Below are 18,784 nucleotides of genomic sequence, written 5' to 3' on the forward strand. Positions count from 1 at the left end.
TGGATTTTTCAATTACCTTTTTTCTAGCCGTACATGGTATGTTATTTCTACTTTATTTATTGAATGTTTCAAAGAGATGGGATATCTTTATTTTAGTTTTCACGGGATGTGGCGCGGTTCATTACCGCAGTAGACACAATTCTGACGCAGTAAGTAGTCGAAGAAATCACCTAAAACTGTTAATGTTAAGACTGTTAAGAAATGACTTCCTGTGCCTTATATCTACCCACAGACACAGCTATTAGCTTGTTGTCATGTGGATCCCGTGGTCTTAACAAAATTTAGCTTGGAATAACCATATGGTTTCACGTGACTAACAAAATTTGGCAGGGAATGACCCCATCATGTTTCCCATTGTGTGTTAGCATTAAGATAGCGGCCTTGTTCAAATTAGGCCCGATTATCGGATATTAACACCCCGCTTCACACCAATGACACAATCCTCAAGTGAGCTCATTTATATATTTCTTTTTAATTAAATAAAAGTACAGCCTGGTTTCTTTATACATACTGACGCTATAAATACACTTTAGAAAACACGACAAAAAAGACAATGCTCACGTGAGTTCATTCTTTTTTTTTTAATTTAAAAAAGGTACAGCCTGGTTTATTTATACATGACAGCTATATGTACACTTTAGAAAATAAGACCAAACAAATCGCTATTGATATCAAAGCATCATTTAAAGAGGGATTGTTTTGAAAGGCACAAGGGTTGGATGTAATGTTATAAGCAGACTCCTACACCTTCTGATAGTTTTTTTCGTAAAAATTCCCAAACTTAGATTTGCTTTCCCGCCACCCAAGAGATGATTCTTTTGAGGCATTCCTCATCAAATTAACATGAAAAAAAAAAAATCCCTCCACATTAATTCAGCAGCATCAAGTATATTTGTGGAGGGTTGTGGGGTCTAATTTACAGAATTTTACAAATACACTTACACAAGTACTGTACAATATACAGTAAAGCACATATATTACACACGGGGACACTTTTTTAAAAATCACATAACATTATAGACCAACTCTTAAGAGGTCATTTGTTTCAGAAGGTGAGCAGAAGTAGTTCATTTTGGTCAGAACTGCCGATTACCTCAATTGCAAAACAAAATAAGTCACTAAACTCTTTACATGCTAACATACACAACTGCCTTTAACAGCAGGGATGGGCAAACCCTTCACTATTGGGCCTTTTTAGTTTTACATTCTCTCCATATATACATTCAGAAAAAATGATGCAAACATCACAAAAAACTTGAAATTTAAGAAAAGAAAATTATATTTTTTAGGGGGAAAAAAGTTGTATATAATATTACAACTATGCATGTGCCGTTAAATACCTGTGTCCATTTAATTTCGAGAATTTTTATTTGATTTACAAACGCATGGCGGCCGGCATATTATATGTACATCTACAGGTTGCCCACCCTAGTGTAAAAACCTTATCACTATCAACTGATTGACAAAGAATTTCAATCATGTCATCCTAAACACGACCATGTACACATTTAAGTAAAAACAGCTGCAGAACAGAAAGAATACTACATCTTAACAAAGCTGCTAAGTTTCAACTGAAACTAAAATGCGAACGACATCAAAATGTCTTCTATGATTAAGAAGTCATGAAGCGCTATCTTTCCTTACACACACATATACACATGATTGATTAGTCAATGAGCTCATCGAGTGCCCCTCATATCTTACTTCATTTAGTGTGACCAAAGACTGTTTTTAAAAAAAAAAGAAAAGGGGGGGGGGGGGTAAAAACCGGAGTGGAACCTCCAAAGTCCAACAACCAAGACTTCAGCTTCAAGTGCGGCTTTGCTTTTTCTTTGGCTTTGAAAAGCCACCACAGAAGGCTACTGGTGATAGCAAAGAGGGGGAAAGGGGAATGACCACAATTCATAAAATATCAACTATTTACAATTCAATATGTAGCTCAAACGATACCAATAAAATGCCCATGTCCTCACGTTACGTGCCTAGTCTGGCATCTTGGGCTGAGTCATACTTGAGTTTACAATTAATTTCTACGCTTCTATGACAGAAATGTTAACATTACTTAAAATATGGACTGTCGTTATATATAAATTAATTACAGTAGGCATGAACAGTCATCACAACTTTTCTGTTATGCTGTACGCTGAAAAACAATGAAAAGTATTGCTGTGCCATAGGCTAATTTGTCATGACTTCTCTTCGATTTTAGAACAAATTGAAAGCCGACCAGCATCACCACTTCGGAGGTTCCACTGTTCAGTACACTGAAAGTCAACAAGAAGCTCAAGTGTTGTCACTGGCACGGTTAGTATGACTTGAATTTTTCATCATGTTCGAAAAACTTGTAACATCAACCAGTGTCATAACTTCTTAAGTTCCTCTCTTCATTGAAAGTCAACAAGAAGTTACAACTGGTCTCGCAGATTCATTTGACAGTTATTGGTTTTGATGTGAGAACAGTTAAAAAGCCACCCGGTTTCACAATTTCAGTGGTTCCGCTGTACACCGAACGTCAACTAGAAGTTCAAGTTTTGTCGTCGGAAACAATGGACTTCATGCTACAACTGCGAAGTTGACAGAAGTGAGAACTTTAGGCTCTACTGTAAACTGAATGTCAATGAAAAGTTCAAGTTTTTGTGGGTAACGATTGATTTGACGTGAGAACAATTTCAAAGTCAACCAGCGTATAAATACTAAAAGTCAGGTTCCAATGTTGTCCCCGGTTCGTTTGACAAGCTGAAACAACACAAAAAGTCAACCGGCGTGACAACTTCAGCAGTTCCACTGTCCACTGAAATTTGCCGAGCGGTTCCTTTTGTCGGTAACAAATCTACAGTATTTTGACGCTGGAGCTTGAAAATCCAGCGGCTCCAAGTTTTATGGTCTATAACAAATCGACAGTATTTGACGCTGAAACTTGAAATTCAATTGGAATCACAACTTTTTGGGAGGGTCCACTGTACACTGAATGTCAACGACAAGTTCAAGTTTGCAACAAATTCATCTGATGCAGTCTCAAGTTTGGACTTGACAAGTGTGCGACGGAAAAGGTCCATTGCGGAAGTCGCCGATTCAAAAGTAATAAGAAAAACTTGTGAGGTGTCATGTAGATTACATCAATGCGGATAGTGTGCCATTATTGACCTTAGAGCATTTCAGTCCAAAACAGGACGTCAAGCCCGTTTAGCTACGGCACTACCCTGTTTATACACACACAGCAGACACAAAGCAACAGGCTGGTGCAATCAATCAAGTGGACGCGGACAGGAAGTTGACGTTTCCCTGCGTAGCGTCACAGGCGCTAGTTGTCATCTCCACTAATGGAGACGAGGAAGGAGGAGGATCTCGCATGATGACAAAAGAGCGATGTGACAACCGTTCACGTGGCGAGAGCAGGCTACTTGGCTAACTATATACACAGACGACATAAAATAAAAATAAAGAGCACGCGTCACACTGTCCGTAGCATCCAGTTATTATTGGCCTCTGTATAAAAAGAGGCAAAAGATGTGTTGCCTCCCCTCCCTTTCGGGCTACGTTCTAAAGTCCGCATCCCCACCACCAAACCGCCTCACCACATCTCCCTCCGTTCTCGGGACTGCGTGAGCGGCTATCAGGGGCTGTTGGCCCCTTCCACGTCGCTGTCGTTGGGGGCGCCCTTGTAAATAGGGCTCTTGGACTGCAGCGCCGGCTCGTATTTGCGCTGGGAGGAGCGGTTGGCGCTGCTGTTCTTAATGCCGTAGAAAAAGTAGATGACAAAACCTGCGGGGTGGAATGCGAGGAGAGAAGGTGTCAGGAAAGAAGGAACTGGACGGGCAATGTGGTGCCATGAGATACGAATGATGCAACTGATGAGTTTTTCTGCCCCCCCCCCCCCGCAATTTTCTCTCATCTTTTCCCACACAAGTATCTATAAATTCTACTTAATACTTTTTCCACCTCTAGTAAGGATGAGATGTCTTCACACGTACCAATGACCATCCAGACGGTGAAGCGACACCACGTGCCCTTGTCCAGCTGCATCATGAGGTAGATGTTGACGAAGACGCTGAACAGGGGCAACCAAGGAAGCAGAGGAACCTAAAAAAAGGTGACCACAATAATACATTTAACATTGTGTAGAAGTGGTACAATGTGGAATTCTACTCAAGCACACTACCCCCACCCCCACCCCCAGGAGATTGTTTTTAAGTCCGCTGTTATGGACGGAAAGTTTCATGACCTGGAAAAACTGTTTTGGAAAATACCAGTACATGATGTGGATGTGTCCACAAGTCGCGTGACACATTGCAGTGACACAATTGTACGTGTTGCTCAATGAGGTGTGCAACAAAACAAGAGGGGGTGGGGGTGTTTTGTGAGAAGAGCAGCTGCCTTTACCTTGAAGGTCAGAGCCTCTTTGCTCTCGGGCTGCCTGCAGATGACGATAAGGCAGGCGGCGCACAGCAGAGCCAAAATAACGCAAGACGCGACCACGGCTTTGTGGACGGCCAGCAGCGCAGGCAGACAGTTGGCCAGGATGATGCACAGGATGGTGATCAGGGCGGCTGCATGCCCACACACACACACACACACAACGGCGCGGTTAAGGAAATAAAGGACTGTGGCGTTCTTGCGTATTGCACTGCGCTGTACTCACAGATGATGGCGGTGGTCACATAGACGATTTGGCCGGAGGCGTGGGTGGGGATGTTTGAGCTGGGGTAGAAGAGCAGTTTGGAGCTGAAAGCCTCCCTTAGGGGCTTCTCCTCACTCTCAGTGTACTCATCGCCGCTGTCCCCGCCGCTCACGGCCACTTTCTCGCCTTCTACCAGCTCCATCAGCTTCTCCGTCTGGCTGGATGATGGCAACGTGCCTGGCTGGTACCTTTAACATGAAGGAAGAGGATTTATTTTGGGTGGGTGGCAATGTATGTTCCCCAGGCCACATAAAGCCGATTTGGTTCTTTAATTCTTTACAACTAGCTAACTAAAAACTATATCGAGAGACCTCATTCACCAATTTCATAATTACTACTTAAGTAATGATTCCATTGAAATTTATTGTACAGTAGTTAAATACAACTGAATTGCACTATTGAGGCAGACGTTTAGCTTTTTAACTAGAGGGAGCCCATGCAAGACTGTTACTAGTGTCACACTTTTGGGAAAGACTGCATAAGATAGTTGTGTTTTGTGGGGGTTCTAACAATTGTAGCCGTGTTTCCTACCTGAGGATGAGAACACAGATGGCTACCAGTGAATAGGCCAACAATGTTCCGATGGACATCAGGTCAACCAGAGCACCGAGGTCGAACAGGAAGGCCATGAGAGCTATGGAGAGAGACACCAGACTCATTAGCCCAGCCAACAATCAGCTCTTTTAAAATCAGTAAAAATTGGCCAATTATTTGACAATTAAAAAAAACAAAAAAACATATTACAACATTTTACCCGCAACAATGCCAGAAACAATGGTGGCCAGCAGAGGTGTCTTGGTGCGAGCGTTCATTCGGGACAGCGCACGGAACAGCAGCCCGTCTTCCGCCATGGCGTAGATGACGCGGGGCATGGGGAACATGGAGCCGAGCAGGCTGGTGGACAGGGCGCAGAGCGAGCCCACAGCCACAATGTAGCGGGCCGGGGCCCAGCCCACGTAGGTGAAGGCCTCGGGCAGAGGGCTCTGGATGTTCAACTGGTAGTAGGGCATCATTAGGGTGAGCGCGGCGGACACGCCGAAGTAGGCAAAGAAGCAGATGAGGAGTGAGGCCACAATGCCGATGGGGATGGACCGCATGGGATTCTTGGCCTCCTCGCCTGTGGAAGACAAAATAAAAATGTTGAGAATGAGGCGTGACTAAACGGCATATTGTCAAGCCTAATAGCATAATTGCCTGAGTCATTTTGGAAAAAAACAACATATTCAACAAACAAGAGCAGCCCAGTTCCCTCAAATCAACCTTTTAATATTGCTGTACCGTGACGCAACGACCAAAAAAAAACCCCCCAAAACAAAAAAAACAAACTTTTTTTAGCAAGCATCTTGGTATTTTTACTGCTCCTGTGACAAAAAGTTCAAAATGATGCCAGCAATTAACGCTGTTTGGCAGATTCTAGAGGTGCAATTTTTGATTTATCAACAACAAACGAATCTATTATTTTGACAGCATAAGAATCATGTTGTGCAATTCTTTTTATCCTATTACTTAATATACTCCAACAACTGCTACACAGTAATGTCCTTGACAAAACGTAAATAAAACACAAGGTCTGGAATTCCCACCGTGGTGTTCTGTCATACGACAAGTTTTGCCATGCTATGTGTTGCACATGGACCCGGCTGGGGTTACGCAAGAAATTCCAGAAACAGGTGCCTGTACCGCTGACTCCTTCTTGTACTTGCAATTATGTAAACCAGCCGCTCCAAAAGCACTTTCGCCTCTCGTGTCAAACATGTGATCAGTTAACAGGAGCAAAACGCACATAAACTCACTGGTACACCCATAGTATAATCCAATGAGAAGAACAGTACTTAAAACGCCCATTTTTGACTGACACTCGATGAGCAGAACTACGGACAGCCTAAAAATAAATAAATAAATAATAAAATAAAATAAACCTACATTTTACTCTGTCTGCTAACATGAAGCTCAGCTTTCATTTGGTTCACGCTCAAGCCTTGATTGTGTTCACTCTTTTAATTGTTTTTTCTTTTGTTCAATTTATTTACTAGAGGGATTTTTTTTCATTTTACAATGTTTTTACTTTGCAATGTATTATTACTCGTTGGTATACTAGTAAATTTTGATGATGCAACATTTTTTTCCTATTCATTATTTTAATTCCTCTAAACGGTACCCCCATTTCACAACTTGACTAATTTATCACAAGCATGTTAAAATGACTTTTTTTGTTTTCAACCATGCTAAAGACGGTGTCTTGTCCAGGGAAACCAAGACAACAAAAGTCTTTGCTCAATGACGAGATTTATTTCAGCCCTTTGGTGCTGCTGTTTTTGGTTAGTAACAGAGATCAAATGGGCTCAGCAGTTACTACCCGTTTCTTATGGTAGGTGGAAAAGGGTGGCATTTGGCAGGATGACACATGTGGCAACAACTGGTACGCGGCGTCCCTTTCGAGATAGCTTGCCACTATTTGAGGAAGTCAGACATACTTGTGGTGGCAATGCAGTCAAAGCCAACAAAGGCGTAGAAGCAGGTGGCGGCACCAGACAGCACGCCGGCGAGGCCAAACGGAGCAAAACCACCGGTCCCAAATTCTGTCTCAACACTAGATGACATTCAGAGAAAATCACAACTGAATTCACAATCAAACACGAAAAACAAGACACACAATTTGAGAGTGTACAATACTGACTTGCTGCTATTGCTTTCGTTCAGGAAACTGGTGTAGTTCTCCAGCGTGAGGTTCCAGTTGGTTGTGTCTCCCTTTACGAATCCCGAGATAATGACAAAGCCCAGCACCACCAGGTTGATGCCGGTGAAAATCTTGTTGACCAGCGCCGACTCGCTTACGCCAAATGCAAGCAGGCCTAAGAGCACAAGAGCAGATGAAACCGGTCATGCCTCACCTCCGATAGATCATTTGCGACGTGTGGGCCGAAGTGTGGGAATGACATCAAACCATCAGGAAGTGATAACATTTAGCCATGTTCTCACTACTTTGCTCCTGCATGACATCCCACACGAGGTGCAAGAGTACAGTGACAAGTGTACTGTTTGTTCGATGAATTCAACACCCAAACTTGACTGTGTGGTCTCAGTTTTAAGGAGACAAGTTTATTCTTGTGTTTTCGCTGATCAGACCACATTTCATGCATTTGCATACTTCTTCCTTTCACTTCCATATGGGCCCCATTACCGTATTACCGTGGTGTTAAAAAGTAAAGCTTTCAAAAACCGGTAATACTTGTTGTCTCCGGGAATGAGCTCTTTTCTTTTTTAGACTGGACTTTGAAGCAGGGCCCATTACAATTGACGGCTTCCAGAGTTGAGTAAACAATCCACTTCTCTGAAGTTAACAGCCTTTCAATTGCCTTTTTTTTCTCCCCCTTTTTCAAACAGAGAGGGGAGCGCGATGAACAGTTCCACACGGAGGAGGCGGTGACACTAAAGAGACACGGTAAACAGATGCTATTTTGCTGTTAATGTGCATTATCCTAAAAAAAATAAATAAAAAAAACGAAAGAATGGTGCCAGCAGGTACTAGCTGGACAACTCAAGGACAACTTTACATGGACAGCCCATAGGTCTGTTCTAAAAAAAATTTAACTAGTGATGGGCCACTGTGATTTACTAAGAAGAATTAAAATTGGGGAAGAATTTTAACATCTGATGTCAGCCTATGGTTACTACCACTGTACCTACAAAGAGCTGCTAAAGGTGTAGTTTGAATTGTCTACGACGAATGGCCCCCAAAGCAGGGCACTCCCAGTGTAATCGGTGGCCCAGATAATTTGGTCTTAAAGACAGAGATGACTCACCGGTGAGCAGAAGTACCAGAATGAGCGCAAACAGGTCTGGGTACTCCGCCAACACATTGCCGGGCACCTTCATTGTCATGGAGGCTTTGAAGAAGACTGATATCTTCTGCTCCACGAGGTTGTCAAATGTGGAGCTCCATGCACGGGCCACACTTGCAGTACCTGTTACAAATTGGGATGAGAGGAAAAAAAAAAATGAGTCGGGTGGGGGAAAAAAATGCTCTGACCGTGAACCCCATTCGTTGCTGGGGATACTTTGCAGGCACACTTGTTATGGGTGAAAATCTAATATAGAGACACGAAATCGGGGGTGCCCATTACGCCGATCACGATCGACCAGTACATCGCGGGGGTGTAGAGGAGAAAAAAAACAGTCTTTGGGTGTCTTTGTCCATGTTAGTAATATATATTTTTTGTGTTGTACACTGCACCCTAATCATCCTGTCAGTCTCATTTTCTGCCTGAGTGCAGCTGAAATGTGCAACAGTGTTGTGTGTCATTAACAGAAGCACAGCATTGTAAAAATACAAGCTAATGTAAAGAAACTGGTCTTTAAGTGTTTGTGTGGAGGATGTGTGCCTTTAAGAGGCGGGGCCTAGTGGATGAAGTCAGCAGCTGAGTCAGTTAGCACACGTGAGTGTCTGGGCAAGAGTTGTGGCTTACAGCGGGTCCTTGTGAGTGTTCTCATTTAGTATTTGTGTTTTGACTAATAAAAGGGAATTGTGTTGCAGACTCACCAATCACATAGGAAAGGATGAGAGTCCAGCCTGTGATGAAGGCCCAGATCTCCCCCACTGTCACATAGCTGTAGAGGTACGCCGAGCCCGTCTTGGGGACGCGGGCTCCGAACTCGGCATAGCACAAGCCTGCCAACATGGAGGACAGCGCTGCAATGAGGAAGCAGAGGACGATGGCGGGCCCGGCCTTCTCTCGGGCCACCTCGCCGGCGAGCACGTAGACGCCAGCGCCCAGCGTGGAGCCCACCCCCAAGGCGATGAGGTCCAGGGTGGACAGGCAGCGGGCAAAGCGTGTCTCCTCGTTGGAGAAATCCAACGTGCGGCGACGCAGCAACTTGTTGCCGAACTGAGTCAGCTTGCCGGCCATGTCTGCTGTGAAGATGCGTGGAGCGCGATCCGACTTGATCCTTCTCGAGTGTTACAGGTGGGTGTGATTGACACAAGGCGTAGAACCAAAGAAACTTTGCACAGATGGCGAAGGCGAGGCTGTCGATGATTGGCCTGTGGGCGTGTTCGCTCGGGCAGATTTGGCAGCCTGTGAGGAGGCAAGAAGAAAAAAGTTCACTATTCAGGAACTGCCAACGTTTCTCCGTGCTTGGCAGCAGGCAGCACAGATTATTGCAACCATTCCATTCGTGCTGAAAGCTGTTGCCACGGTAACATAGTCAGCTACTTGCACATTATTAACGGCATTCCATCCCACAAATGCATTCACTCTCACCAGCTACTTGCCTAGTTTCACACACAAATTACACTGGTACCTTGATTCATGTGCGCCCAAGCTTATTCTTTAGTTACGAAATGTCACTTGATCGGTCGTTTGCTTTGTGTCTGTATGTTAAGTGTGTTAATGCCCTTAACAAGTGGGCAAGGAAAGCCACAGTTGCAGATGGGACAAAAAAAATGCCTGGATCAAATAACTAAAAATCAGCAAGACAAAATAAAACTGAAGAATAGGGTATAAAAAAATCCTACAGGATAAAAAAAAAAATAGTGGATAAATTAAGAGGTGAGTCGGCCTGCACAAAATGAATAGAGACAAAATGGTTAAATGAATAAATAAGAGAAATTAAGAAATATTGAAATAAATAGTAAATAGACCAGTAAGTTTAACAAAGTTAATCAAGAAAGTAAATATGTACTCAAAACACTTTGTGGGAAAATTATCTCGGGCTTCGGCTGCTCGGGAACGTCGGATCGGATTCAGAATGTGTTTCCCTACAGGACAAACCTGCACAACTTACAGGTATTTATACCGCTACTTCTGTCAGCACATGACATGGCAAGAGCTCGGGACAACCCCACATTTGTCTTTCAATTAAATTCCAACATGACAAAAACTTTACGTAGGAATTGTTGGGGGTGGGGGGGGGGGCAGGAAAAGGCCCTCTCATGGGACTTTGTTGTCTCAGTCGATAGAGACGCGTAAGACAAGGTCTGGGAAAACCGCAGACGTGCAGGAGCACTTGGTTTAATATCTGCAAGCTAATATCAACAGAGGACAAAATAACAGCAACAGGATGAGGCCAAGTAGCAGCCCGGGGAGAACTTGGATGAATACACAAATAAACCGCACATTAAAACACAACAGTTCTCCTCGCATGAACCCCTAGAACAGGTGATCGTATTGCAGATGGGTATCAAGTTTGGCTAACCAGGTCAAACTTTAAAAAAAATGTGGATTGTGTCCCCATAATCAAGTGTCAGGGAAGCGTGACGGACACCAAAAGGACGCCTGCATAAAAATAAACCAAACACAGGCAGGGCCAAAAGAGCAATTCATAACAACCCAACCCCGCTTACAATACGGGGGCTCGCCCGTCACCTGATGTGCCAACACATTATTGACGTGGGCTGACGTGGGGATGCGGCCCACTTATGTGTCCAATGAGCAGACGGCAAGTTAATGACTGTTGTGGTATGTTCCGGCTCCGGCGCAAAACAAAAACTCGCAGCAGTTTGTAAATCTAGGCTTTGACTTCTGCATGTTTGCGCCCCTTCGTTTTCAGAGCAGGTTTGGAGAGTCCTCCAAAACATTCCTGATACTTTTTTTTTTTTTAAGTGCCATAGATGTCAGAATTAATCGATTAATTGACAATTAATAAATTAACAAATTGACAGCTATTTTAATGAGCCATTTTTTAACTTAAAAGTGTCCAAATCCTCTGATTTCAGCCTGTCAACCATAATTATTCTGATTTATCTTGTCCTTCATGAAAGCAGACGGATTATTATTTGTGTAAACATCTTTTACTTTGGAAAACAACTACCGAAACACAAACTGAATTCGTTACAAAAAGGTTGCTGAGCACATCAACTCCTCTCGTGTGATATTGCTTAACCAACTAAACAACACCAAATGAACATCAACAATTGGTTCATAAAATAGTGTTTTTCTTCTATGATCAATGTCGTGGCCAAAACGCTGAAAACAGTCCACAACGGGTCCACGCGAAGGACAACAAACACCATGTGACAAAACAAAAGACAACAACAACAAAAATAAGCAGAGAACTTTTGCAAGTGGCTGCCAACTACGGCACCATCTTGAAGTTAACAGCAGAGTTCAGAAGGGCTCCTCAGTCAACAATCTAATGTTCCCGATTCGAACAATGAGAGTTTATGAGCTGAGATAATTAATTATTACACATTTTCCCCTAATGGGAACCCCCACCCCACACACACACTCACACAGAAAAAAGCTTTATTTGAGGAAGTGTGTATTTTTCTTAACGAGACGACGAACTGGAAAATTATCTGCTCACTACTTAAGAAAGCATGTTACATTATATGGTCGTCAATCTGATGTTTTGTTGTTACAATTTTCAAGATATGCTAGATAAAAGTGTCAGCTGGCCGCCACTTGCCTCGATCCTTCACAGTATTTGCTCAGGATTTCGATTTTAGTTCACAATTAGGAGCCCTGCTCTAAAACAGGTTAGTCAGGTACGCTTGGCAACAGTTACTCATTCAAAAGAAGGTGAGGGGTGAAATAAAATTTCAAACTGCCTCAGAGTCATGCACTTTGAATAAAAAAACTACATGGCAAGATGCCCAACAACAACTGTGCCGATCAAGGCCTGCATGTCGCTCCTGGCGACGTTGATTAAATAAGAGAGATCAACAAAAAAGGTATAAATAATGATATTACCTTTGTTTAATTGGTGTTGCTTGTAGCGAGTGAACTACATTTTGTCTCAATGAACTAACTAGTTTGCACAGTGGCTTGAAAATATGTCACTACGAGGCACAAGAACGTATGCTCAGTAGAGCCCCGGCCGAAATGAACAAATGGTCATCTCTTCCCATTTGTTCAAAATATTTGTATCGCTTTTGCAGAGCTTCGTCGGCCTTAAAATAAATAAATAAATAAATAAGTCACACCGTCGAATGAAGATGACACAGACTCAAGGATCACTTTGACCCACAAAGTTAATGGTTAGTCAAAACCGTTTGAGACGCTGTCGTAAAAGTAGTGTAGTATTTTGCAGATAACTCTCGCTGCAAAACGGAGGGCACGTGGAAGTAAGGAAATTCAGTCCCAAAAAAATCCTATCCGACAACCTGCTAGTTACTCGGATGACCGATCTGATCATCACATTCTGTCTTTTCAAGGCTGATGCAACACATTTACTTGTGGCTACATTTCCTGCTAAGTGGTCAGATGAATGCACTTGGACAAAGCCACAAATAGGCGACAAAATGTTGGTCCAAAAATTGACAGTGGATAAACAACATTCACACCGCAAATAATGTGAAGTCTAATTTTGGTCTATGCTCCCCCCACCCCCCGCAGCATACCGGACACGACTCATCGCACATGTTTCAGTGCGTAAGGCAACGTTCTATTTTAAGTATTAAAACAATACACCCGACTATTCAAAGAGCGGACAGGCTCTTGCTGTCCAACAATGAAATAAAAGCACAAAAGATTTACAACATAATAAACAAGAGACACTCTCCCACACAACAGGCTGTCAAAAAAAAAAAAAAAAACGTGAGTATTTGCCGACAACAACCTCGCTGCGCAAGGTTGGGCCCCACCTGAGCTGCTAATCTTTTCCTTGTGCTTTTGTAAATTGGCGAGGGCCTCGCGTAGAGTGGAGCAGGTTGTGCCGAGGCATGGCTTTAGGAATACACCATCTGGCAACATCTGCGAAGCGACGCCTCATGCCTTTCGGCGGGGAAAAGGGCAAAACGCTCGACCTGCGATTAAATTTAGTGCCATTTTCCTCATACTAAGATCAAGGCCTCGAGTGAGCAAAACTTTCTTCCTCATAAACGACACCTCTTCAACAATGCAATATCGCAACAGCCGCCGTTGGCTCTAAGAGGATTAAACTGGAAAAGCAACAAACAACTTAACCTAATTACAACCTGCACCCAGTTCCGCAATCAATTTGCATTGTAAATAGCCAATGTCTCGCTCGTCAACCACAACACATGCACACGTGTACAATATTAGCAAACCAATGCATCTTTATTTACATTGCGCTGTCACAACAGCTCTAACAACGCGCTTTACAGAATATTTTTTAAATAATGATACGACAGCACAAAACATCGACAATAAATCGCCACAATTATTCTGACATAAATTTTCACTCATGAAGTAAATTTATCAGTCCATTGAGACCAATCTTATTTCAGTTTGCTCCATTAAGAGTCCCCCCCCATGGTAAAATGGCTTGGCTCAAAGATTTGGGACAATCGTCTAGTCAATGATTGGATGACGCCTTTTTTGTTCCTACGGCATTGGTCTAATCTAAACACAGGCACAAAAAGAACACCATGTTCAGTAGCCCACAAGACTAAACAACCAATGAAAAGCGCTAATGTGACCTTGCATAACCCTGAAAGGTGGATTAGACCATGGCTGAGTGTGTGTGTGTGTGTGTGCGCGCGTGTGTGTACGCACACACACACTACCCCAGCCCACCCTTTGAGCCACAATGTATGTTTATATATGTAAGGGACGCACGCTATGACTTATCATAAAGGCTCTGCATGTTTGCACAAGGGTGCACTCGCCTTTTGAACTTGCGTACGTGCGTGTGGACTGCTTGACCGCCGAGCCCGAACCGGGCGACCCTTAAAGTCACCTGGCTGGATGTAAACCCCGCTGCCAAAAAGGAAAATAGTGCTCTCGCCGGGAGGTGGAATGCGACAAAAGCGAGAATCTGTTCATTTGCCCCACTAGCGATGACCAAGAAAGAAAGAATTAGCAAGCGGAACGAAATTCACTACTTTTAGAAGTCATGTCAACAGAGGACCCAAGCATTTTTTGAAAACCTTTACAGTACTTTGTTTTGATAATACTGTACGGTTTAGTATTTAGTTTTTTTTTGTGCTTACCACTGGTTAGTCCTCTCTTTGGGATTTTTGGAGACACATTTTGGGATCATGCACGATAACTACCGGAATTTTGGTCACTGCTGTTGATCATTTCTAAAGGGTACAAAGAATTGTTTGTTTGATATTTTTTGCCATTGAAAATAAGACGTTTGTTCACTAATATAGGGGCACATATCAATAATTTCTTTAAGCAACATCGTAGAAATACAGTTGTGTGATTTTAGTCATATTAATCGCATTGTTACATTTTCTCACTGTTTAATCGACAGCCATTGTCTAATTTCCACGTACATTCTTGTTTACACCGACAAAACCACCCTTAGAGTTGAAAAAAAAACCCCGTAAATTATTCCTTAAAGTATATTTGAGCAACTGTATGTAACATGATGCAGTTTGAACGTTAACATTGTGCTAAAATGTAGGAAAATGAAAATATGAAACATTGTGTTGAGCCACAAAGGTACCTTGTACCTTACAGGGGAGCAATGTGGTTTGTGGGTTCAAAGTGATGACAGACATGAAAGGTTTGAAATAGAGTATTGTAACATGCTTTGATGTCATCTCATCATTTACCGTATGCGGAAATGTAGATGAATGTGATGGCTTTGAGTCGTTTCAGAATGATGTCAGGGGGTGTGACTGGACGTTGAGCAGGAAATTGGCTGGAATAGCACGTTGTTGCTTTTGCATGCTTGAATTGGCCCTTGCTTGCAGGAAAAAAAGTTACAAACTTGCAGTTCAGAATCGAGCAAGCAAAAAAAAAAATCTGCCATAAAATACTACACTACTATAACATCTTAACTTTACTGACTAACCATTAACTCAAGTTGAAAGGGGGTGAGTCATCGACACTTGAGAGACAACCTATTACACGGATATAAACATATCCCACAGTTGGAACGTAAAATGGCTGCTGGCTGATCATCAAAAATTATTTCCCTGACAGTCGGGAGGTGTGGTGCGCATTCTTCCTGTTTCGAAACCTGCAACAGAGTTGTTTGTACAACTTCACCTTTCATTACATCAAACATTCCACGCAAGTATAAACGCGCTCCACTTACCAACGATCACAATTACAAAGTTTACATTTTTAAAATGCTTCAATCAACAAACCATTCACAATTTAAAACAGGTTACGATTACTTGTAGTTGCCTTGTCAAAAAGCTTTGAACTAGGTGGACAGAACACACCTCCTCCAAGCCCACACCCCTGCATTTCAACACAATGAATCATTCTCATTCAGACATAACCTTAATTTCCCCAAAAACTGTACGTTGTAAGTGTCTCAATTCAAATCTTAAAATATACGCAGTCAAACCTTCACTGACTGTGGTCGATTTATTGGCTCCTTCTTGGCTGTGAAATCTTCAAAGTATATTCTCAATTGCCGACAACATCGACGAGAGCAAATCCCAAGTAACTGCACCACATCAAGACACCTGACTGAGTAGTGGCAATTGTTAATGACGATAAAAATCCATTTTGATCTGTTTTACTCATATTTCCCAACAAGTAGTTCACATGAGTACAAATATCGTGACTGTACACAGGCTGATGCAACACACGCATGGTGTCTTCCCCGGACATCATGGCAACATTAACTGGAAAGATGCGTCACCTTTACGGCAAGAAAATTATTCAAATAAACGTTGAAATATCAAACTAAATTGTTCGAGCGTTTAAAAAGGGGAAAAAAAGGTTTACTTACGCTATTGAACGCTACACTAGGCTTGTTTGAAGCAACTGTCACTGACACACAAATACCAGCTAGCTACGTGGCTCCCCCGACTCCGGTTGCTGCTGATGCTTTCACTGTTTACACAAAGCGTCGTAATTCGCTAACTTCTCATACAGAACACGTCCCAAAATTAGTGACAAAACAATCGTTTGAGTTTACATTTATTATAGTTTCATCAAAACTGAGTTCTGCTAGAATTAACGGGCTGCTACGATGCTGTTTTTCCATAAAACAGCACGATTTAGTTGGTTAACTTGTGGAAGCTGTGTGAAATCCTATAGTCCCGGAGCGACACGAAGTACATCCCCGTAATTCCACGCCTTAGTAGTAACCGTGCTTGTCGCACCAAAACATGAATGAAATCACGGGACTAAAATAGCGTTTGAAAGATGAACCGTACGTTTAAACACAAAACACGCATCCACACAAAAGTATTCCAATAAATATATCTAAAAAACGCACCCCCCACCCCCAGGGCTGTGACGTCAGATGTTCGCCCGCTCAAAATGGTAAATAAAGCAGCGAACCCGAACGCAATAACGGGTACTAAAACTGGGAAAAAGTAAACCTAAACAAATTGTTGTATTTTAATAATCATAACAGTGACGTTGCCCTATTCCAAACAATTAAGCGCGCCGGTTGTTGTGGGAAAGCGACTAGGATGATTGCGTCAGTCGACTCGGGTGACCGCCAAAATAAATACAGTAGTGTTTTTAAAATGTCGAAGCCCCGTTTTCGCAAAGAAAACGTTTCTTACCTTGAACGCTGGTTGAACCAAGAGCGTACAGAATCAGGATAAAGCACAGCGTTGTGCTTGATTGCTGATGAAATATCTCACTCTCGAGCTCCGTGCGTGTGCTTTTGATCTGCTTGGAAGGAGGGCGGAGGCGGAGAGTATGTCAATGTAGGTGTGTGTGAGCGAGTGTGGGTTTGTATGTGTGCGCGTGAGTGGGTGTTAGTAAACATAGTGACGTCACAGAGTACGACCTTCCCATCCATAGACTGGGGCCTAAACGTTTTCAAACATGATAAAAGTTAGCGGTATGATTTAGGACAGATATGAGTCACTTTGAAATGTGCGCGCGCTTTAATGTAGTAATATGCCCATATTAGGAAACGAGCGATAGGCTCCGCCCGCCTTTGAAAGCTATCTTTGGTGGAGCCTGCAGCCACAGAGGTACTACAACCACTGCTGCTAAAACAAGATAAAACTAAAACTATAGATATATCCCAATCACATATTTTTGCACCCAAGTCTGAGTCCGAGTCTCAATCCTATATCTTGGGAATGCATTGCAAAGAAGCACAACTAAATGGTCTTAATTATCTTTAAAAATGTTTTAAAATGTTTTTCGAATAAAGATATACCAACATGATAACTTTTTATACGAGTGTAAGTCAGCAGTGGTTCAAATCAAGTAAACAAAATATTTTATTCTTGACTTTCAAAATAAAAATCTGATCTTTTACAGCCGATGACGGCCCTGATTTCCGATCACATGATCGGATTGGGACAACTCGAGAAAAATAAGAATGAATAAACAACTTTAAAAAAATTAAAGAGCAGTGTATTATAGTGCATATACACCCCTTTTGCAAAATCTAGACTTCACCTTCCTTTCGTCCCATTTATTTTGCAAGATTGTGTCCAAATGCATGTATTGAATTGATATCGACAACATAAGATTAGTAGTAAGCACGTTTTGAGGTCTTGTGTGAACAAAAATCATGTTTTTTTTTTTGTTTTGAAATAAGATAATGAATGAAAGTTTTTCAAACATCTCTCCTTTGAAAGTGAGAGCAAACTCTCCATTGTCTTGTAAGCAAGGCCATAAACCTGTCTCAAGATGCTCTGAAATTTTTCAAAACATGGCGTGATGGTGCAATAGAAAGAGACACTCGCTGTCTCATTGCATGAGTCAACCGTGTACACACCCAGATGTTAGGAATAGCGAATAATTTTTTGGTGTAGACCTTGCCAACCTCCGATCATTCACACTGTTTTTGTTTCGTTTTGCGGCATTTATGAGACTAATTCAATTGACTTTCAGGACGAGCTAACTTGACATCCAACGGATTCCAAAATAAAAAATAAAATTCCCCCCGGCCCCCTGCCATCGGTTGAGCAACACCCCTTTTGTCCTTGCTCGCCCTCGCTGCTCTTTCGATTTATTTCCACTTTATCAAGCTAAACCCCCAATCGGTGTCTCTACAAACACGGATGTCATTGCAGAGCGCTGGAACCGCTAACCAAACACGACCTAATCTCTGCCTTGGACCGCTGTACCCATCATACGTGTCCACTTTCATTTCTCGGGACAAGGCCAGCACATCAAAGCTGTTTTGTGTTGCCGGTTGTGGTGCTAATTGACCGGGAAGGTTGGCCCAGTATGAGTATTGGGGACTTTCAAGGCAAGACGTTTTTATTGAATGCGCCAAAGCACATGATGAATACAAAATGAAGCGCAAGCT

At 42.5% G+C, this 18,784-nt stretch overlaps 1 protein-coding gene across 1 annotated transcript; it reads right to left on the minus strand.

Annotated features, from left to right (window-relative positions):
- Positions 1-566: 566 nt before the first annotated feature.
- On the minus strand, positions 567-17,223 carry slc7a3a (solute carrier family 7 member 3a). Its single transcript, XM_086130819.1, has 11 exons — positions 17,070-17,223; positions 9,219-9,753; positions 8,482-8,643; positions 7,356-7,530; positions 7,153-7,268; positions 5,433-5,795; positions 5,210-5,312; positions 4,640-4,866; positions 4,381-4,547; positions 3,972-4,080; positions 567-3,762 (listed from the first exon to the last, which is right to left on the minus strand). Exons 2-11 carry the CDS (start codon positions 9,583-9,585, stop codon positions 3,614-3,616), a joined length of 1,938 nt encoding a protein of 645 aa, XP_085986945.1. The 5' UTR covers positions 9,586-9,753; positions 17,070-17,223; the 3' UTR covers positions 567-3,613.
- Between the last annotated feature and the right edge of the window lie 1,561 nt (positions 17,224-18,784).

Source organism: Hippocampus guttulatus, chromosome 15 (assembly GCF_054856545.1).
Source record: "Hippocampus guttulatus isolate MCC_2025c chromosome 15, RoL_Hgut_1.0, whole genome shotgun sequence".
NCBI lineage: Eukaryota > Metazoa > Chordata > Actinopteri > Syngnathiformes > Syngnathidae > Hippocampus > Hippocampus guttulatus.

Bases quoted from the DNA above. Each gene is read 5' to 3' on its own strand.
- slc7a3a (XM_086130819.1), bottom strand. From the start codon at position 9,585: ATGGCCGGCAAGCTGACTCAGTTCGGCAACAAGTTGCTGCGTCGCCGC. The intron at 8,644-9,218 runs GTGAGTCTGCAA...AATTTGTAACAG, and splicing joins CATCCTTTCCTATGTGATTG to GTACTGCAAGTGTGGCCCGT. The intron at 4,081-4,380 runs GTAAAGGCAGCT...ACCTTTTTTTAG, and splicing joins AAGAGGCTCTGACCTTCAAG to GTTCCTCTGCTTCCTTGGTT.